The 23,303-nt window shown below is 45.4% G+C and overlaps 1 protein-coding gene across 4 annotated transcripts in view; it reads left to right on the forward strand.

The window, feature by feature from the left end:
- Positions 1–23,303, forward strand: part of LOC147707339 (ribonuclease H1-like) — a 687,926-nt gene that overhangs the window by 66,014 nt on the left and 598,609 nt on the right. For all 4 annotated transcript variants that reach the window (XM_086926384.1, XM_086926382.1, XM_086926385.1 and 1 more), the window contains exon 2: positions 4,457–4,578. In XM_086926384.1, coding sequence (XP_086782510.1) covers positions 4,457–4,578 — 122 coding nt within the window. The remainder of the gene's footprint in view (positions 1–4,456; positions 4,579–23,303) is intronic.

Below are 23,303 nucleotides of genomic sequence, written 5' to 3' on the forward strand. Positions count from 1 at the left end.
CCCAAGCATGCACCCAGGAAGGCAACACCAACACATGGGAAGTAGGCAACCAGCCATACCAGGCGACAGAGGAGGAACGGCCGGGGGCAAAAAGAACTAAGGAAGGGCCAGATCAAAACACGACCAGAGGAAGGCCCCATCAAGGCAGCTCGACACAGAAGGGCCAGCGAGACCACCAAAAAACCACCCCGCAACAAAACAGGGAAGAACGCACACCCCACCAGAGAGGGGCGTCGAACCCCCGGACCAAGCAGAGCAACCGAAAAGCCACAGCCCCCGGAAACGAAGCCAAAAGCAATAAGTCCAGAAAAGCTTGACAGCACCGAAAGGACACGAACCTACGCCCCAAAAGAGGCAGAGGCACCAGAGACACAGAACCAACCAAAGAGACACAGCCCCATGGCAGGAAGAAAGCACACCCCAACAAGGGGGAAACCTAAACCGAAACCCCGGCAAGCCAAGAAAGCACCACCCAAAGCAGAGCACCACAGCCCCATGGGCAGGAGCAGGGCAGCCCTAGACCCGACAACCGGAGCGGGCAGGCAGAAGAGGAAAAAGAGGGGGGCGCAGGAGTCACCCGCCAAGACAGAGCGGACCCCAGAGACGGACAGACCAGGCCAACCGCAGGCCGGCCAAAGCAGACACACTCCGGAAACACCCGAGGATGGCCACGAAGGAACAGGTCTTATCTCAACGGCAGGAACAGGAGACCCGAGGAAATAAGGGAACGCAGGCCAGCAAGGCAGGAAGGAGACGGGGACACACAGCAAACAACGAAGCCGAGACCCTGCAAACCAACACCACAAGTGCCGACTAACCGAACGTGTCAACGAAACCCAAGCCAAACAGAGACCCAAAGGGACCAGCCGAGGGCAACAGAAACACAACGTGCATGGCCAAAGCGCACGCAAACCGTTGAACAGACGGCCAATGCCACCCAACTCAATGGAACCCACATCAACAACCTCAGAAGGATGAAAAGGCCGAGCGGACCCGCCGGAAGCCGAAGCAACAGACAAGAGACCGTACACAGGCCATTCGAACAGGATGCAGGAGTACACCGAATAATTCGAGAATGTACCAACGAAGGATACACAAAGCAACAACAGGAACCGACCCCAGCCCGGGCAAACCACCGAGACCACAGGCACAAAAAAAAGAACAATGACGGACCAAGCCCCACTCCAGGAAGGGCACAGGATCCAATGCCCCAGCGTGCAGCCCCCCGTACCAGTGGGGCAAAACAAAACAAGCCCTGCATAGCGCTCAAAACCACCACGTGTGAGACAGAAGCACCGACCCGCAGAGAATAAGCCACACCACGTAGCATGGATGGACGAGGGGTCGAGGCCAGAACCAATGCAGGAAGAACATGTCCGCGAAGACTGCCACAGCGCCAAAGCGTACTGACATTGAAGGGCCCATGCAGCACGAATACAGGCGGAGAAACACATGGCTCAGAAGACGAAGCCAGAATATCAACGCAAGAGGGACACGAACCGAAGATAAAAAAACGAATCCGAACCATAGACAAGCACAGGGCCAGACTGGCATACAAGGGCATAAGGCAGCGCCCAAAGGGCAGGTCCGACAAGCCAGAAAAGGGGACACACACAGTCCGTATGCGGGCCAACAGCACGGCCCAAGTGGCATATACTGGTGACATCCCGGAAACACAGAAAGAGTGCGTCACTGCAAGGCCACACCAGACACAGCGTACAACAAGAGCCGCCCTACAGCCAACACAATCGCCAATGGATGGCCCACATGTAAATGTAAATGTAAATGTATAGGCATTTATATAGCGCACTACTTACCCGGAGGGTCCCAAGGCGCTTCGACCGCTGCGAAACCCTTCCTGGCTTTCCTGAGAGATCGTCCCTTAATGGGTATCTCCAGGGTGAGACCAGGCATCCCCGGCGGTCTAGTGGGGCCGTTAGTGAAGATGAGGCAAGCTAATGCCCAGAGTTGCCGAGTGTGATCGCTGATCAGAGTGGGCACCGAGGCGAGAGAATTATCGAGTCCGCTGACCCTGGTCCAGAAACCTGCCGCGCCGGGAATCGAACCCTGGTCCCGGGCCGTCCTCTGCTCTCGGGTCTGCCGCCTCTAACCAGTGAGCCACACTACTTCACAAGTGAGCCACACTACTTCACATCACGGAGACGTAGACATCGATTGCAGATGAACGCATCAACAACACACAACTGACAAAGAACATACGAAAGAAAATAAAGAGTATGCAAGTGATAAACCACATATTCAACCAAGCCGCCTGAACGGGGACCCGAACCCAGGGCCCTCAGAGTAAAAGACTGACGCCCTACCGACTGAGCCATCCAGGCTCTGGGAAAAGCGAATGCAGTAGAAGCGAGAGGCCCCAACAGAACCCAAACACAGGCACTGAGCAAGTCAAAAAGACCAGGGAAACCGACCCGCTGCACAGAGCGCATGCGCGAGAGCAAGACACCCACGGTCGGCCCAAGGAAAAGAAGAGACCGCGGCCCCCAACGGACGCGCAGAACAAAAAAAACAGGCTGATGGGTTGGGCCGGCCCGCCTCTTATAGAGGTCAGGTGGTAATGGGTCGGCCATCTTGGGAAGGGATGGGAGGCTAACTTTTTGTTTCGGAGGGTTCTGGTGTGGAGCTGAAGCTCACTATGTAACTCATGTGGCGAGGAAGACTAACGAGGAGGTAATGAACAGCTCTGAGGACCTGGAGTGATAGAGATCATCTGGCTCCAACATATCCGATTCCACAGGGGAGTGCCAGGTTTGAAGTTTTGAGTTACAAGGTGAAACATGCTGCCATGGGCATCTGGGTCCTGCTTCCTCATCACAGGTCCCTTCTTCCGAACTTGAGTCAAACAAAAACTCCTCCTCAATCAATCGGGTTAGAGCCACAACAGCATCTGGTACAGAGTAGGATATCTGTGGGGCATGAGAGTTTGAGAAAAGCATCTGGCAGATGCTCATGAGATGTGATCTCTGGCTAGATTTGATTTCACTCATATCTTCTTAGGGTCCAATGAATAAATGTGAGCCATCTTGGGTTCAGGGTTTGAGGAAATCTGATGGTCTTCTCCCCCTATGAAGAGGTTCAGGATATGACTCTGCGAGTTTCGGCGACTGTCTGCCCTGGGGCTGCAAGTGGGCTTATACTCCCCTCCTAATAGACATAACAGTGCCTCCTTGAGGGAGCCATCCAGAAAGTAGGGATCCTAAATGAGTTCCTCAAATAGATCCTCATTGAAAAAACAGTCTTATTCAGAGCACGAATAAGGACACTCAGTCCTTAACTGATCATTTATGAGAATATGGACACTGCAATGTTTTCAGTGGGAGATATAAATAAAATCTCTTAAGTACTGACAGTAGAAGCACTGATACAGCTTTACGATGCCGCCACTTGGGTTCAGCAGGTGACAAACCTTGCATCTGACTGTTGTCGAAGAATATCTGCTGACGTTTACTTTACTAGTTGAAGTGATCTAGACAGTAAGCTGCACTGCCGTATGATATGAAAATTGAGCTCCAACTGGTGTATTCACAAAGAAAATCCCTAATGGCAGCGCAGTGAGCAATGTTCGACCACTCAGCGTTGCGAGGCAAGTTTATTCCTGTGTAAGAGCGGCACCAGTCCAAGCCCGATCTTCTGCACCCCCAGACGGTGTGAATACTGCACCGTGGTACACAGATGTAGCTTCCCGCTAAACCAAACCACAATGGGAAGGAGGAATAAGCATGTGCCCAAATTACACCATTCCTGAGAAATACTTCACTTGCTCCGAGAGCAGGAAGAAAAGAGGGACCTCGGGTTAAGTGGTTAGTATGTCGGAGGGTGTTGGACTCCTGATTGAGGAGGCTTGATGCAGTTTGTTTTGGGATGCATAGCTTTTAGCCAGTTTCTCACTGATACTTTCAATGCTGCTGGAGTTTGGAATTAAAGAAATTAATGCATAATCCTCTCCTCTGGCCCTGACATAGAAGTGCTGTTCTTTCTAACAACAAAAATGGTTCTTTCAAAGTCACAGGCTGTAATGAATATCTTTCCAATAAGTAAAGATCTTGTAAAGTTGGCGATCAGTTTGACTGTTCATATGAAAGAAGATTTTATTTATCACACTACTTTAAGCAGAGTTTCCTGCGTTAACAATACATTTTCAATTTTGAGATGTCCTGAAGTGTACTGATTGGATTTGGTAAAAGAGTGGATTGCGGAAGGTACGGTCACAAAATGTACATGATTCCGGGGAGTCTTTCCAGACGAGTACATTTTGGGAACTGCTTATAGAAAGACTGTTATTTGACATGCTACTTGCTCTTGTATAGGTTCCTTCATGTACAAATGTTTGAGTGGTTCAAAGAAGCAGTAGTTGGTAGACGAATAGTTAGCAGCACTCAACAGGGTAACTGGTATTCATGCTCTCTAAATATGAAGTACTTCTGTTGTGTTTCAGGGACGAATGCAAGGCACAGGTTGATAAATTTCCTTCTGCAAGGTATAAAAAGTTTGCTTCAGAAGAAGATGCTTGGGCCTTTGTGGGAATCGAACAAAACCCCCGACCTGCTGCGCAACCAGGTAATTTTCTAAAAGTAACTGCTTTTTTAATTGAAGTCATACAAAAAGAGAACCGCATATTTGTTTCATATATCCTCTTATTTATTAGTATTTGCATTTCACTACATAATGTATACATCAAATAATTTGAGTCTTTCAAACAGCTCTGCTGTAAAAAGGAGGACCAGTACACAGGGTTCAGAGAACAACTATATTATTTTTTTCAAAACCCTTGAGTCGTTCTCGGAAGGGAACATTTGTGTTAGTATGAATCTTGTCTATATATACCCGACCTATTAAGAACAGACGTACTGCTTAGGCCTGCTATATTGTTTCCCAATGTCTTTATAAACATGCAGAATGGTGCTAGATTTTCTCAAATTTATTTGGATAACAGCTAATTTTTCTGTGCCATATAATAACCACATTTTAGACCACCACATATTAATCGAAGGTGTGATGTAACTTCAAAGTGTGGGTGACAGTGATCCAAGCTGTTTTCAGCATGTGGGAAAGTAATTTTCCTTGCTTGTGTGTTGATATTTTGATTCATCCTCTGTCTTTCCAAAAAGCAATGCGAGTGTAAGAGTCCTGCTTCCAAAATGTTTGTATTTTCGTACAGGACTGCAAACTTTGAGCAATTCCCTCGATCATCGGCACGTCTGGGAGGTGCCAATCATTGCATGCGAACATACTGGGGTTACGTTCCACCTAAAAACGCTCATTTACACAAAGTAAAATGGGTAGCAGAAAAAGGCCTGACATTGTTGCCCCCAAGGACAGGCCATCACTATATTCGGATGTTATTCAGCGTAGAAACATTTTAGCAGATGGGGAAACTCCTATATATTGCTTATGTAGAGTCCCTGTGTTTTCACGCAAATCTAGGTCTTTCGCATCTTCCTAGATCAAAATTAAATTAAGATAGAGTAAGATACGAAATAATTGGTTTTCTACAACTTGTATGTGAACTGTAGGGGCCAGATGTACGACCATTGGATTTAGCACCTTGCAATTTGCGACAAATTGCAAGTTGCGAGGCACTAAATCCAATGTACAACAGTGTCGGAGACACTGTTAGCGATTCTCAATGGGGTCACAAAATGCGAGCTCATCAATATTCATGAGCCACTGGCAATTTGCGACCCCATTGGGAATGGCCAGCCTCACAGGGATGGTGGCCTGCTGGGGTCAGAAGACCACCATGTCTGTGACTGCTTTTCAATAAAGCAGTTTTTTTTAAAATTCATCCCCTTTTCCTTAATAGAAAACGGGATGCATTTAAAAAAGAAAACATTTTACGTTTTAGTTTAATTTTTTAAGGGCAGGTAGTAGTTCCTGGGACTACTGCCTGTCCTTAAAAAATATTTTCCCCTGCTTTCACAAAGGGGAAGTGGGCCCCTGGCTTTACCACCCTTCTGAGAAGGGTGGTAAACGGCGACTGTTTTCCGACCGCAATTGCGGTTGCAAAAGAGTCGTGCATACCTGGTGGACTCGCTATTAGGAAGGGACGCCCTCAGAACGCCCCTTCCTAATAGCAACTCGCTATTCCTATTTTGCGAGTTGCAAATAATTAGCGACTTGCAAAATGGAAATAGTATATGGGCAACTCGTTTTTTGCAGTCGCAAGGGGTCTGAAACACCTGTGACCGCAAAAAACGGTTGTACATTTGGCCTCAAATAAGCAATGAGTTAATTTACCCATTTGCTAAAAAGATTTTGCACCTGATTTGTAGACAATGCTTTTAACCACAATTAGTCTTCTTTTTCTAGCTTTAGTTAAGTGTTCCATTTGGTTGTGTTTTTTTTTTTTTAAATGAAAGATTGGTAGGTTGTTTTTCCCAGTACCTTTCCAGTTTCTTTGTCCCACCCAGAGGGGCATTTGATTATATTTATAAACAGCTTAATCTGTCATTTCTGAGTCGGCAAGGGGAGGCTTGTGAGTTTACCATTTTCATATGTCACCTAGTGTACCTTAACTGTCATGAAACCAATTGCTGAACACTCTTTTCTGAATAACCGAGGGTTGAATCTGGATTATGTAGTATAGATGAGGGATATTTCTTTAGCACACCTCTTTAGACCGCTGTGTTCCTGTGATATACCAAAGTTTTGGTCAATCGCAGTTATTTGTCATCTTTAATTCATGTTGGCAGCCAGGCAAATACATGTATTGATAGTTTTTGCCATTAATACTCCAAGTTTCTTGCTGCTTGAATTTTAAGTTGCATTAGTGTTAACAGTTGCGTGGCCTGTACATATCCCTCAATATTAGAAAAGGCTCAGACTCCTTTTATGAAGTGTTGCATTAGAAACCCTAGGAGCGTTATGTCCCGAGGCGAGGGCTGCTTGAATACATTTTTGTTGTTGGAACTTCAGCACTACAGCAGCCTATGGAGCAGCCTCGGGTTGCAATTCATTTTGATGCCGTTAATTCGGTGAAAACAAAGAGATTTCGAGTTTATTCAACCCATCTGTATAAATCTTTATATAGGTTGTTTAAAACGAGACGGATATTTGACTTCTATAATTCAACAGGTGTATTAGGAAACTTAATTAATCTATCGAATTTGACGATATAATGAGGTCATGAAATTGCATTGTGCCTTCCATTTTCTCTGTATTAATTGAAATGCCCACTCCCATAAACTTAGAATAATTGACCTTGAACCCTGATACTTTTTTTTTTGTAGAAAACAGATTTTATTAGTCAAATTGCATATAACGGTCAGCACCCTTCAAGCCAGGGGCAACTGCAACAGCATTTCAGAGCATCTACAACAGCAAAGGACTTCGTTTCATATTCTTTCATCCCCCCCCCCCCCCCCCCATAAGCAACTGCCCCGTGTGCTGGAGCATAAAGCAGTTACCCACCCCATCCCCAACTCTCCAATCCCCCAACCCCCCCCCCCCCCCCCCCACTCCCCCCAAACACCCCCCCACAGTCACACAAGTCCACAGTTCCATGTTCACAATTATGCATAGTAGATACATACAGAAAAGCACCCAAGGTCCCTTCCATCACCCCCTCTGTCCGCTCCTACATGTCCATACATAGCCTTCCATCTAACCTGGCAACAAGGGCTTTTCCATCACAGGATGATCTAGCCACAGACCACGATACTCTGCCCACCGGTTCCAGATTTTATAGTGTTTGTGCAGGCACCCCCTGGCCACAAATATGGGCTGCTCCAGGCCCATGCAAAAATCAAGGCCATTTTTCCAGACCGCAACTGATGGAGCTCCCGTTGCCTTCCAAACTTGTACAATATCTCGCTTTGCTAAGGTAAGCCCCAACAACAAGAGGTGTCTTTTATATATGTTGCCCCCCACCCCCTCCATCACATGTAATAGTGTCAACTGTGGTGTGCAGGTGAGCACCCAGCGCAGAACCTCCGAGAAGCACGCAAATACCCCCCTCTAATGATGTACAGTGCCATATCGTGTGAATAAATGTGCCTTCCGCCTGATCACAGTGCAAACATACCGGTGAGGAGATCATCCCCGCCCGCCTTAAGCGCGTTCTAGTAAAGTAGACCCTGTGGAGGTACTTAAATTGGACTGGGCGAAGTCACATTGCGATAGCCGCCCCATGCGGGCACGCCAGGGCTTCCACCCAGTCCTCTTCTTCCAACTCGCCAACATCAGCCTCCCAATCCCCTGGAGCTTCTGAATTGTGGAGGAGCAATGGATCACCATGGTTTGGTATATACGCGATATCTTGTTTTCTCCTAAGGCCTCCTTAAAGAGTTTGGCCTCAATAGGGCTGAACTCTGGAATGCTCTCCAGGCCCTGCAGACTAGGGGTAAGCGCGTGCCGCAGCTGCATATACTTATAGAACTGTGTCAGATGCAATTGATACTCCTCCTGAAGGTCCCGAAAGGATTTAAGAGTTGTATCGGCCACTACATCACCCAGTGTGGATATGCCGATGGCATCCCACCCTCTAAGTCCAGGTAGAACCGCCTACTGGGGCAGCCGCCCATTGTTCCGTAAGGGGGTTTCCCGTGTCAAAACACCCCACCAACCCATGCGCCGGAGCGCCTGTTTCCAAATCATGAACACCACCCTAGTAGCCGGCGGCAGTGCGTTACGCAACCTAGCCGAGTACAGTATTGTGTGCAGCGTGTGTTGACCCTATTAGACAACGCTCCAGCACGTAAGCTGGGTCCCCTCTGTTGCTGTACCACCAGTCGTTGAGGACCAGCAGGTGCGAAGCCTGATAGTACGAGAGGAGGTCCGATGAAGCCAATCCCCAACTGTAAGTAGAGAGGAAGCAAGTATGCACTGCCTCCGCACCCTCCCATAGGAACTGCCCTAACACAGAGTTTACCATTCGGAACCATCGAGCTGGGATCGGATATGGGTGGTTCTGTATTTGATATAGAAGGTGGGGAAACGCCACCATTTTAAAAATTGCCGATCTATCGAACAGCGTCAAGGGCATGCGAGACCAGCACTTAATATCTACCTGCACCCTCTTCCACACTGGTGCCACTTTACGCTCCCAGGCCACTGTTGGTACTTCCGAGCGCACCACCCCAGTTACATCAATCCCCCAGCCGCCGACTGGACCTTGGATGTCCACGATCCCACCCCCGTCTGCCCACCCAGGACCTATAGTGTAGATTTGCAGGGATTCGTGTAGAGACCCAACGTCTCCCCAAAGATCTGCATAATACGCAGCAGCCGTGGACCTGTTCTATCTAGGGCCGTTAAAAAGAAGAGAACAACATCAGCGTATAGCGCTATTCTATCGGAGAGACCCATGGCCCTCTCAAACCCATGCACCTGAGCATCTATGCGGACCCAAGCCGCCAGGGGCTCCATAGCTAGATCAAATGGATACGGCGACAGGGGGCAGCCCTGACGCGTGCTCCTCCGAATCTCAAAGGCAGAGGAGACCGCGCCCGCAACCCTGACCGTTGCTGTTAGGCCAGTGTATAACAATTTTATGTATGAAAGGAATCGCGGGCCCAGGTTGAGTTTAGGCCTCAGGGCAAACAGGTAAACCCAGCTCAGAGAATCGAACGCCCTATCCATGTCAGCTAAAAGTAAAGCTGCTGGTTCCCCTAGTTGCCGGATCGCCGCAACTGCCACCTGCACCCTTCTGATGTTATGTCGAGTAGCCCTCTGGGGCATAAATCCCGCATGGTTGGGGTGGATCAAGGAAGCTATGTGTGGCAACAGCCGATTGGCCAACGACTTTGCCAAAACCTTGGCTTCCACATTTAAAAGGGAAATGGGGCAGTAGGACGCGTGGCTCTCCGGTGGGCGCCCGGGTTTATGGAACACCACTACCTCCGCATGTCTCCAGTCCAGAGGAAGCACCCCCTTGTCCCAGTTAACCTCCACCACAGCCCTGTAATGTCGGGCCAGCTGCAAGTTGTAGCAACAGAAAAACTCGCTCGGGAACCCGTTTGGTCCATGCGCCTTCCCTTAACTCAGTTCCCCCAAAGCCGCCCCCAGTTCCTCCTCCGATAGGGACTGTAAGCGGGATAGAGGAACGCGCAGATACTGGTAAAGGTTTTAAACAGGCCTTCATTGGTTTCTTCCGTCTGAGGCTTTGTCTATAGTATGGTAACATGGCTTTGGGGTCTTTGTCTGGGGTTGCCTGTCCTCTCAAAAAGGATCTTCCTTTCTTCTTCCACTCCAGGGTGATCCTGAGTCAGCCGCCGGTCCGGAAAGCAAGTAAAATAAAAGAAAAGGACTTGGTTTCAGTCGGTTGACTTGCGCAGTCAATACTAGGGAAGGGGAGTGAGGGAGCACACAGTGCACAAACTAGTCAAAACAAAACAAGCAACTGGTAACGGTTGTCGCGTGCCAAAAAGTGCTCAGGGGAAGGGGTGGTGAGTGGGTATTGCCGGAGTGAGTTTTACGGGAATTTGAATCCCTTCCTCCCTGCCCACCCCGAGACTTGCGGCCGTACCTGGGTGAGCCACACCTCTCCTGACGAGTGGCTGGGCGATACGTGGTAACATTGGCCTCCTGGCTCTGCCGTCTGGTGCAGGGTTCCGTCTCTTCCGGATTCCTTCGTCGGACCTTCATCGGCTCGTCCCGCAGCTTCTCCGCACTCTCCTGCTCTTGCTCGCGTCGGGTCCGCCTCCTCCTCCGTTCTTCCGGGTTTTGGAGCCTCTCAAACCATGACGTCCCAGTGGGCGGGGTCTTCCGAGAACTCAGCCCAATTAAAGTAACACGGTCCCGATTCCTCTGGCGGTCGAAAGAGGGTTGTTCCTGCTGTGTTTCGGGTTGCTGTGAGGAAAGAGGTAAGACCGGCATAGTCCTGTCAATTAAGTCGGTGTTTTCTAAGGTCCCGGACTGGCCGCTCCTGGGACATACCACCCCCACTGGATTCTCCCGATTGGGGAGAGGAAACCGAGAAAGGTAGACCGCATTGGCATTATTTGTTCCCTTCCGATGGCATACAGTGAACGAAAAGGGTTGCAATGATCAGAACCATCTCATGACCCGTGGATTCGGGGAGATGTTCTGGCTCATCCACTTAATGGGGGTGTGATCTGAATAGAGCGTAAAAGTATGACCTTCCAAATAATATCTTAGCTTGTCCACTGGCCACTTTATCACGAGAAACTCCTTCTCAATGGTTGGGTATTTTAACTACCGAGGAAATAATTTCCTACTTATGTAAAGTATAGGGTGTTCCACCCCCTCAGGAGTTAGCTGGCAAAGGACCGACCCCATCCCGTACTCGGATGCATCCGTGTGTAGCAGGAAGGGACGTGTAAAGTCGGGAGGTGTTAATACCGGACTGCTGGTGATGGCTCGGTTGAGTGTATTAAACGCATTCCACATGGCAGGGGTAGGGGAGTGGTAGGTTGTATTTTTGGACTCTTTTTTTTTTTTTTTTTTTTTTTTTTTTAGGGCGTCTGTTAGAGGGGCTGCTATTTCTGAGAAAGCCGGGATGAATCGGCGATAACAGCCAATAAGACCTAGGAAGGACCTCATTTCTTTGTTGTTCTGGGGAAAGGGTGTTTCAGCAATTACTCGTACCTTCTTTATTTGGGTTTCAATGACGCCATGTCCCAGATATTTCATCTTCTGATAGCCAATGCGTGATTTTTTTGAGTTGATGTGTCGGCCAGCTTTTTCCAAGGAACCGAGGACGGTTTGAAGGTGCTTCATATGACTCTCCCAAGGTGGACTGAAGATTATGATGTCATCTATATATGCTGAACTAAACGATTGGTGTTCCCGTAGTACCTCGTTCATAAGGCGCTGAAACGTTGCAGGTGCCCCGTGCAGGCCGAAGGGGTGTACGTTGAACTCATGGAGCCCGTCGGGTGTTACAAAGGCTGTCTTTTTCCTGTCCTCTTCTCTTGAAAGGCACTTGCCAGTAGCCTTTCGTCAAGTCTAATGTGCTGATATATTGGGCTTCTCCAAGTTTCTCTATGAGCTCATCGATGTGGGTTATCGGGTAAGCATCAAAAGCGGAGATATGGTTCAGGGCCCTAAAGTCCATACAAAACCTGGTGCTACCATCGGGTTTAGGAACCATCCCTATTGGCGAGGACCATTCGCTCCTGGATGGTCTGATCATCCCCCAGACGCAACATCTCCTGTACCTCTCTACGTACATCCGCTCTTTTGGCAGCTGGTATCCGATGTGGCTTCTGATTTACCACAGCCCCGTCGGTGTTTCTATTCGATGTTCCACTACATTGGTTTTCCCTGGCAGATCGGAGAATAAGGGGGAAAAAGGGCACAGGGTGGTCTGTATATCTTCTTGTTCTTCTTTTCTTAGCTCCTCATTGATAACCAACATCTCTAGCGTTGACGTACAGGAAGGCTTTGTGGGTACGACAAGAGGAGAGCTCGTGGGTATAGGGGAACAGGGGGTATATCCTGAGCTCCAAGACAAGTATTGTAGTCCATCAGTTCAATTCAATAAAACGATTAGTCATCATTTCATCTTGATTTATTTCAGTCTTCTTCAAACGAACACACACTAGCCGCCAACACGTGTTTCGTCTTGGTGTGGTAACCAAACGACTTCTTCACGGCTAAAAAATTACAATACACATGATCACAGAGGTGTAAATCCAAAACAAATTATTAATTTGAGTAAAACTCAAACTTACTGGAAATAAATGTTACATGTAAAACCACAGTACCCATAAAAAATTCACAGCAACAGAGTGGCCTGGGTATGACGTCAAAATATTAGTCAATCATATTGTGACCTCACCCCCTAGTTGTTAACACGGTCAATACACCTATAAGGCATCAGCAGTAACAGTGTTATCGTAATTTACAAAATCGTAATACCTCAAAATTGGATCAAACATCCTATCTTCTAAGAGGTAATACCATTATAATTGCCAGTTAGAGTATTGGACCACTGAAGTGTAAAACAAGGTGAGAGGACTAGAAATACTAAATCACGTGACCGAAACGGCATGCAAAGATTAGTGATGTAATAAGTAAACCACAAACGTGAGTATGTAAGCATGATACCATCGACCCATACATTTTATAAAGAAACAGGTCAGACATTCAATTATAGAATCAGAAGTGCTAAATGTGCAAATAGTGATCCGAACCACATAGAGAAGTGAAACAGAACCAATTAAAGATGGAGTAATAAGAAAAACTCAAAAACGAAGGGCTCACCCAAGGCTAGATTCAGTATGTCAAGATGCATAAACAGTGGGCCTTCATGAATACACACCAAAGACACCAGAGCAGACTGGGGCAGAGAAAATGCAAAAACGGAAATCTAAATTGTATCTTTCCTCACATATTGTGCAAAATAGTACACAACATGAACTATTCAATTACCAATGAAAACCATATCTAATCCGTACAAGCGTTAAAGACTCACTGTTAATGTATAAATTCCAATTATAGTACAAGGATTCAGTATTCTTTCAATTTGTGATGTCGGTCTCCAATCTTCCAATATTCTCAAATATCAAACACCAGCCTTGTCGTGTGAAGGCGTTCCATAATAAAACCAATATTACAAGCGTCCTATAAAAACACAACATATGGTGATCACATATAGTTGTCCGTATTTCATGATCCTCAAATCACCCCAAAGTAACTATACAGAAATAAAAAAGAAACACGCCCGAGACAGTGGGCATATTGGGACACCCATGATTACGATATTAACTTTCAATATAAAAATGTAAATAATACACCCTTAGTGCAAGCTATTACTACGGGGCAACCAATTATGCATAAGGTGCAAGATAGATTAAATTCTCAGTTAAGTGAGCCGCGGGGTAAGCAATATTAAAAATATAACTCCCCTCCGAGTACGGGGAAGGCAAATTACAACTTTTCGGGTATCGGCGGTTTGCATCCGCACCATATTGAATTACTCTTTAAAAGCAGGTTTACATGGTAATAAACATAAAAGATGGACTAACGGAGTCCTCGAAGGTTGGTCAAGGCATGTATAGTTAATGTAGCAACCATCTTGTAGTATGGGTGCTGAAGCCAATATCCGTATCAGTGTATCTTTGTTATATCATTTTAAGTCTATATTTAATTGATAATTGACTGAAAATAAACAGTTAGATTAAGATAAAATCGTAACATGATCACCAGTTCCTATTTCTGTCTGAGACTACAAAGATCACATACTCGCTAGAAGTTTAAAGTGCACAGGAATAATACTACTACTGCGCTTCAAAACCCCACGGATAGTATCCCAGTCGCTCATGATTAAATTCTAAACGCCTCGACAAATCCCGATGTATCCTATCAACTCATAAAGGTTGACAGTGATTCAAAGTTCTAAATTCAGTCTAGAATTCTATCATAATATACCGGTCGCATTATGCTGCAAGATACCTAGCGTTGTAAGAATATAAGTTGGAAGGGAAAGCAAAAGAGAAGAGTAGCCAAAAGTGTATATGTTGTCGATATATAGCTAGATCAAAGCACAAAAGGAAGAGTAGAAATCCCAACAGTGTTACCCCCCACCTGTGAGAGGACATTGAGAACATTTTGTTAATTTAAGCTATTACACAAAACAAATTTACATAAGAGTACGGAATCCATAGATTTTTAACTGGCAAGATATAATTTTCAAGCATGTTTCTTGTCTTGTACATCATAGCATTAAACATATTTGTTTATAGGTAATACAATCGCTCAGATTCTGAGTCCTTTCAATTTTCCAAGCTATATATTCTAAGTTTATTCATAATAGTCAAACTTTAGAAGTATTCACTACTTGGTAACCATAAACTCTATCCGTTAATGGACAGTAGATATCAAGATGACATTCATACGATTACTGCAGATAAAATAGAGTTCATATTTGTATCCAAAAAGAGATTTCCTTAAATTATCATCACATGTTCATAGTTAGATGTAAACAAGTGAAAGTGGGTGGTGTGGCACTCTGTTTTTTAATTCTAGTTCAATTCAATCCTAGAATGACTCAGGTGCTGACCGGTTTGCTCCCTCTGACCGTTGGGGAGTTAGATGTAAAACATCCTAGTGATTGATCAGGCTAGAAAGGTATTGCATTTCATCATCAAAATTTAAACCCCTCTCCACCGCATGAACCCGCATGATCCAGCGTGCTTCCTGTTGCCTCAATTTCAATTCACGGTTCCCACGCCTGTCATCCCTAGAAACTGTTTTTATACCATGAAATGACATTGTTAAATGGTCAGTCTGAGACGTACAATTTAAAGCATGTGCTGCTATAGGAACTTTGTCATCCCTATTTTTGAGAGCTCTAAAATGTTCAGCAACCCTGTCCTTAAGTCTCCTGATGTTACTTCCTATGTAAACCTTATTACATTTGCATAGGATGGCATAAATAATATAGGTGGTGTTACAATCTATGTGTGTCCTGATGTGGTAGGTCCCAGAATCATTATACTCAAAAGAACTGGTGCCATGAAGGGACAGTCTGCACATACTACAATTACCACATCTGAAGGAACCCTTATTTAAGGTATTCAGCCATGATGGTTTGCGATTGATCTTGGGGTAAATAGGACTGATCATATTTCTAATTGTTACACCCCTACGGTAGGTAATCGATGGGTGGGATAGTATATGTTCTTTTAAGGAGAGATCCGAGGTAAGCATGAACCAATATTTCTTTAGAATCTGATAAATCTGTGTAGACCAAATATTATAGCCTGTGATAAGTCTTATTGGATTCTTTGGTTCAGTAGACTTGGATTTATGTTGAAGCGTATCAGTTCTTTTTAGTTTCAAGGCTCTGTTTTTAGCCCTATGTACCACATGTCTGTAACCTCTTGACAAAAATCTACTCTCAATGTCAGAAGCACATATCAAAAATTCAGTATCCTCGCTACAGTTACGTTGCGCTCTGTAAAGTTCACCGTAGGGGATTGCATTGATTTGAGATTTCGGATGTGAGCTGCTGCCATGTAGCACAGCGTTACAGGAGGTCTCCTTCCTGAATAGTTTGCTACATAATCTGCCATCATGTACATATAATGTTAAGTCAAGAAATGCTATTTCCGTTCTACTGTAATTGATGGTAGAAGGTCATATTATATGTGTTACTGTTCATATATGAGAAAAAGTCCAAGAGTTGTGTTTCGCTACCGGTCCAAATAAACAGGAGATCGTCAATATACCTTCCATAGTAATTAATGTATGGATGCCAGCGGGAACCACCTGGGCCCCAGATATGCACCGTCTCCATCCACCCCATATAGAGGCAGGCAAAAGACGGCGCAAATCTGGAACCCATGGCTACCCCGCATTTCTGGCGATACCATCTGTCATTAAAGAGGAAAACATTGTTATCAAGAATGAGTTTAGACATTGCCAACAACATGTTTGTATGATCTTAAAGTTCCACTGGTCTTCTGTATAGGAAATACTCTAGTCCTAGAATACCCTCATGTCCAATGTTGGTAAATAATTGTCAGATATCCATAGTGACCAGAATCATTTCTGATTCCCAGTTGAAATCATGTAGGATGTTTAGAACATCCTTTGTGTCTCTAATGTAAGACGCCAAACCCACTACATAAGGCTGTAAATAAATATCCACGAACTCTGCCAATTTTTCGGTTGGCCCTCCTACACCTGATACTATAGGCCTCCCAGGGGGACAGGTAGCATCTTTGTGCACCTTCAGTAGGGTGTAAAGGCATGGATAACGTGGATGAACTAATGTGAGATATTTATATTCATCATCAGTTAAAATAGTTTCATGGTGGCATTGTTTCAAATAGTCATTGATTTTCGTTATAAAGGAAAAGATTGGATTAAATGGTAATTCAGCATACCAGACTTCGTTGTTTAGTTGACTGAGAATCTCCTGATCGTATTTAGACTTATCCATAACGACAACATTTCCTCCCTTGTCAGCCTCTTTGACTACAAGGGAGGAATCCTCTGTCAGTGCTTTAAGTGCCGATGTTTCACGTGAGGTCAGGTTATTAACATGTGGTGTTAATTTTGATTTCTTAATCTTACCCTCTATTAAATTGAGTTCTTGAATAATGATTTTAGGCAACACATCTATATTATTGCTACTAGCTAGATGTGGAGTGCATTTAGATTTACTTTTCAGTCCACTATCTTCGCAAAAATTTGTACAATAGTCTAGTTCTTGCAAGACCTGTTGTAGCGTACCAGGATCGTTCTCATTCTCTGTAATGGAGAGTAATAATTTTGTTGCTTGAACATCATGAATAGTCACATCCCCACATACTTTTTTAGAAGATTGATTTCTATCAACACCATTTGCTGCAAAAAACTTTTTTTATTTTAATTGTCTGATGAACTTATAGACATCGATCTTGACATCAATTACATCACATTTACCCGTAGGGCAGAAATTCAAACCTTTTTTAAGTGCTGACATAGTATCTTGAGGGAGATCCCTATTTGATAAGTTAATTATCTGGATATCATTGGTGGTATTCATCTCCCCTGGTTCGCCTTCCAAGATCTGGTCTGATACTGTGTTCTTTCGCTTGCATTTGCGGCCGCCCCTTTTACCTCTCTTGGACCTGCAGTTCCTTCCCCCCCCCCTTTGATCCCGCTGTCTCGAATCGCCAATCCTAATGCGTTGTACCTCCTTTAAAAAAGAGGAAGAAGAGGATATGCCCCCAGCCGTTGGATCTTTACTTGCATTGCTTGCCCCTTCATCTTCACTAACAGATATATTGCTGGATGAAACAGTATTGAGACTGCTGGTTGATGACATCTTTTTATCCTTGCTAAGTGTATCGCTGTTGACCAGTGCATCGAATCGCTTAGCAAAGGTAATGAATGAATGACTACTCATTTATATAGCGCGTGGTTACCCGGAGGCATCCCAGCCCTGCAGTGGTCCCATTCATCCCGCGAGAGATTACAGAAATAGGAAGGTTTTTAGCATTTTCCTAAACCTAGGATGGTTCTCCGCCATCCGATTAGGGTCCGGCAGGTTGTTCCAAAGTTTGGCTGACTGGACAGAAAAACGTCTGCCACCCATGCGGCTTCTCCTTATTCGTGGGACTGCCAGAAAGTTCTTACTGCTAGATCTAAGGGTCCTATTGGTTTGGTAAGGGCGAAACATAGGTTGAGTTAGACCAGGTCCTGTCTTAGTCAAGGCTTTATGGACTATCGTCATAGCCTTAAATTCGACCCTTTGTTGTATTGGCAACCAATGGAGTTGCCGAAGAGCTGGTTTGGCAGAAGTTCTACGTGATATCTTTAAAAGCATCCGGGCTGCACAATTCAGTACAGTCTGTAGAACCCTGAGTGTCCCTAATGGTGCCCCTAAATATACTGCGTTTGCATAGTCCAGGCGCGTTAAGATTAGGGCCTGGACTAATATCCGCCTTGCTTCGAACGGAAGCAGTCCAATGATTTTTCTAAGAGATCTCATCAGGGCATAGCAGGTTGCTGCTACCTTCTGAGCTTGCACCAAAAAGTTAAGTGCTGGGTCCAACCAAACCCCTAGACTTTTGATTTTCTTTTTGGGGGAAGGGGGATGACCCAAAATAGTAGGCCACCATCCGTCCACCGCGGAGGGAGCATCATGCCCAAGATCATGATAAAAACCCTGCCTGTGGTGTAGTCAAGTTCGTCACGTTTAATTTTACCTGCTTTTGGAGGAGGAGCTACGCAACAACCAAGATGGCCGCATAGGCTCCCGGCTCCGCCGACCTCCGTCTGCTGCTTGATGATCCTGCCAGATATCCTGATTTTACGCCCGAACCCCGTGTGGATGAACTGTTGCTGAATCTGACGGTGCGGTCCCGAGAATTTTATCGCCCAGATTGTGGAGTTGTCGTGTTTAAGATCTCGACCTAACCCAGCTTCTGAGCCAGGGCCTAGAGTACTTGCCCAGCCGGGTTGCAGTTGAAAAACATCGGCCATGGGACTCAGACAGGTCTCTTGCAGTGGAGGTTATCCTGGCCTGTTCTTGGTGGCGAGCGTCTGGTCGGTTTTATACAGAGTGGTGATAGGCTTTGTCTGTGGCTGTGGGGGGAGTCCCCGTCCCCGGCGACCCGGTCGCCACCCCCCGGGTCTGCTGGGCCGGGGCCCTTGCTCGCAGTGGCGTACTGCTGGCCGATGGTGCGCCCTCCGTTGCCGTCCGCTCTGCTCTTTCCTCTTCTCCCGGAGAGACCCGGCTCTTTGAGGAACCCGCCCATGCTTGGAACCGAGCGAATGGAGGCGGATCGGACGAACTGTGCGCCGTCTTTGAGGACCGCGGTGGCCGCCATCGGGGCACTTCAATTGCATCTGGAGACCAATATCCATAAAATGATCGCTGGTGACATCGTAACTGGGCGACCGAGCCTGGGCTCTGTTCTACTGCATGACTTTCAACAAACTGATTCTCCCACAATGCCCGTAGTAAAGGAGGATGGAGACCCCGTGCGTGATAAAGTTTTGACGCCATTGACCTGTTTACAGAATACTTGCGGAATTGTTTCTCTGGGGGTATCGCTGCATGTACCATCGTAGCCGATTATTGTGGAGCTACCTGGTTCTTCACTCCTTGAGACTACGACTAGTAAAAACCTAAAGTCACTACCGTCCCTTCCCGCCCTTGTAGTTCTTTTACATCTACGGAGGAAAGGATATCTGGACTGCATGTTGGTGAGGGAGATCTTACCGGTGGGAGATGCTCGCAGAGACTCGATGTGTTCGACTGGTCTCATATTAATCTTAATTGAACTTCCTATGAACTTTGACTCTCCTGGGGCAGTGATGGTGTTACCGGACAGTCCGCATGAAAGATCGGAGAGGTCAAGGATGAGACTGTTGGTCTGGGTCTGATTTCGGGGCTTTAGAATATAAGGGATTCGCTAACGTAATGCTTGCGGGAGGTTGGGCAGTGTTCAACGTCTCCCCTGTCTGGCATAATATTTTTGAGTACTCTGTGGTCTTAGGACAGGGGTTGTTCGTTTCAGGTGGGGGGGAAAGGTGACCGGGAGTTTGTATGACATTCTCCTCCTCCATTCTTCTTTTACTTTTTGTAGTTTAGTTAGTCGGGGTGACAGGCACGCTGCTAGTTGGGGTTAGGCGAAAGCCACATGCAGGGGTGCATGGTGGGGGGATGGGTCTATAGTTTTGTTAGTTAGTTTAGTTTTTATGGTTTCTTTATCTCACGCTTTCCTTTCGCTCTCCTTTCATAACGTTGGGGTATTATCCTGATCTCGTATGTATTCCAGTATCTGGTAACCGTAATTCTTTTTCTAGCCTGGCGTAAATGGGTGGGCGGGGTCTGTGTGCGGGCGACTGCATTCGGTTATTGATTGCTTTGTCGTACATCCTTTTTTGTGCTTGCTAGCGCAGGCGTCTCGGTCGTTCCCTTTAAATTGATTTGTGATTATTCTATTTTTGTACCTGCTCGCTTTATTATAGTGTTTAAATGTACGGCACCAGATATGTCTGTTTCTTTTTCCTTGCTTTTTAGGTTGGGGGGGGGGGGTTAAACATACAATGAAACCTTCGTCTTATCCTGTAACGTGTTGTGAGTTCAATACAATGTTTATCCTGATTTTCTGCCGGACCTCAGGGTTGTCGGCTGAAGAGCTGTGTCATTTGATAATATAGTGGGTCTTATTCTTGTGTTGCGGCCGGCCCCTGCGGTTGTTGGCCTGTGCTTGTAATTTTATTGAACTGCTTAATGTCTTCCTCATATTTGTCTAAAATCTGATTCAGAATTTCATAATTCTTTTTGGTCCCTTCCACCTTCTGTAAATCTGCTTTCTCCTTTTCCAAACTGTTGACCTCCTGAATGGTCTTGGTAACTTTTCTTTCAGAATTTTCTATAAGTAAATTCATCGCCCTCATAGAATTATCTGTTAGTTCTTTTTCCCAAATTAGAAGAAGATCCTCCTCCAGATCACCGAACGTGGGAAAAAGTTGCGAGCGGAGCCCACGTGTAATTCTATCTAGTCTTTGGTATTCCTTAAGTGTAGCTCCGGCCCACCATTTACTAATCTCTTGTTTCTTCAGGCGTTCCAATCTTATGAATTTGGATTTTAACCCATCATTTAATTTGGTTGTGCCTTGGGCCACGGCTTTGTTAACCGAAGCGCCAGCATTTAGACTTTTAAACAAATCATCAGCCACTTTGTTGCGGTCGTTTCTAGAACACATCTTGAATAATAATTGGCACAATTGCCAGTAACTCCCCTGCTGCACACTCAAATTTGAACAACAGAAAAGACAGGTGAGTAAGTGTTAATTGCGGTGGGAAGAAACAAAGGTAAACCTTAAAAATTTGTTGACCTCTAAGGATAAGATCCTGGTCACCCTCCACGGATCAAACACTGTGATTCAAGATGAAACACAGATGTAAAACAGAAAAACAAGGGGTATATCCTGAGCTCCAATACAAGTATTATAGTCCATCAGTTCAATTCAATAAGACGATTAGTCATCATTTCATCTTGATTTATTTCAGTCTTCTTCAAACGAACACACACTAGCCGCCAACACGTGTTTCGTCTTGGTGTGATAACCAAACGACTTCTTCAGGGCTAAAAAATTACTATACACATGATCACAGAGGTGTAAATCCAAAACAAATTATTAATTTGAGTAAAACTCAAACTTACAAAAGATAAATGTTACATGTAAAACCACAGTACCCATAAAAAATTCTCAGCAACACAGAGTAGCCTGGGTATGGAGTCAAAATATTAGTCAATCATATTGTGACCTCACCCCCTAGTTTTTAACACGGTCAATACACCTATAAGGCATCAGCTCTAACAGTGTTATCGTAATTTACAAAATCGTAACACCTCAAATTTGGATCAAACATCCTATCTTGAATGTCTGACCTGTTTCTTTATAAAATGTATGGGTCGATGGTATCATGCTTATATACTCACGTTTGTGGTTTACTTATTACATCACTAATCTTTGCATGCCGTTTCGGTCACGTGATTTAGTATTTTTAGTCCTCTCACCTTGTTTTACACTCCGGTGGTCCAATAATCTAACTGTCAATTGTAAAGGTATTCCCTCTTTGAAGATAGGATGTTTGATCCAATTTTGAGGTATTCAGATTTTGTAAATTACGATAACACTGTTACTGCTGATGCCTTATAGGTGTATTGACCGTGTTAACAACTAGGGCGTGAGGTGACAATATGATTGAGTAATACTTTGACTCCATACCCAGGCCACTCTGTGTTGCTGTGAATTTTTTATGGGTACTGTGGTTTTACATGTAACATTTATCTTCAGTAAGTTTGAGTTTTACTCAAATTAATAATTTGTTTTGGATTTGCACCTCTGTGATCATGTGTATTGTAATTTTTTAGCCCTGAAGAAGTCGTTGGTTACCACACCAAGACGAAACACGTGTTGGCGGCTAGTGTGTGTTCGTTTGAAGAAGACTGAAATAAATCAAGATGAAATAATCGTCTTATTGAATTGAACTGATGGACTATAATACTTGTCTTGCAGCTCAGGATATACCCCTTGTTTTTCTGTTTTACATCTGTGTTTCATCTTGAATCACAGTGTTTGATCCGTGGAGGGTGACCAGGATCTTATCCTTAGAGCTCAACACATTTTTAAGGTTTACCTGTGTTTCTTCCCAGCGCAATTAACACTCACTCACCTGTCTTTTCTGTTGCTCTTGGGTATAGGACTTATCCACTTTTTCAAAGAGTTGATGTGATAGATTTGGTTTTTCTGGGTGGAGAGCTGGATTTTATAGCTTGTCTTTCCCACTGTTCCAGTCACCTTGTAGGGTCCCATCCATTCTGATTGGAATTTTTTTGTACTGGAGGGAAGTACGACTAGAGGAAGATGTTGTCAGGTGGCCCGCTGGCGACACCCGATCACCTGATGGCGGTGTCAATGCCCCCTTGTCGGCAGTACTGGCTATAATAGGCCCTCCTTTTGTTGGTCCGAGGAAGGCTGTTTTGCCGGAATTGATATGCTGGGGCCTTGCATTGTGCCCTTTTTGCAATCCTTCTATCAGAGAGAATACTATTTCAGAAAGAGCTGACCGTTTATCGATGATAGGCCCACAGCCCACAGCTAGTAAGACTAGCCCACAGATAGTAAGACTAGAGCCCAATCCCCCACTTCTAGTTTCCTCCATCGTTTCCCTTTGTCGTAGATGTTCTTTTGTTTCTCTTGGTTTTTCGCCAAGCTGGAGTAGGCCAGTTCTCTTATCTTACTTGGTTGGTTTTTTAAGGATTGGCTGTATTCCAAGACCGTGCGGTCTTCTCCGGCTTCTTCGGTTTCCCAGGCCTCTTTAGTCATCTCAAGGAGTGTTCTTGGTTGCAGGCCATACAATA

This window comes from Lissotriton vulgaris, chromosome 6 (assembly GCF_964263255.1).
Source record: "Lissotriton vulgaris chromosome 6, aLisVul1.2, whole genome shotgun sequence".
Lineage (NCBI taxonomy): Eukaryota > Metazoa > Chordata > Amphibia > Caudata > Salamandridae > Lissotriton > Lissotriton vulgaris.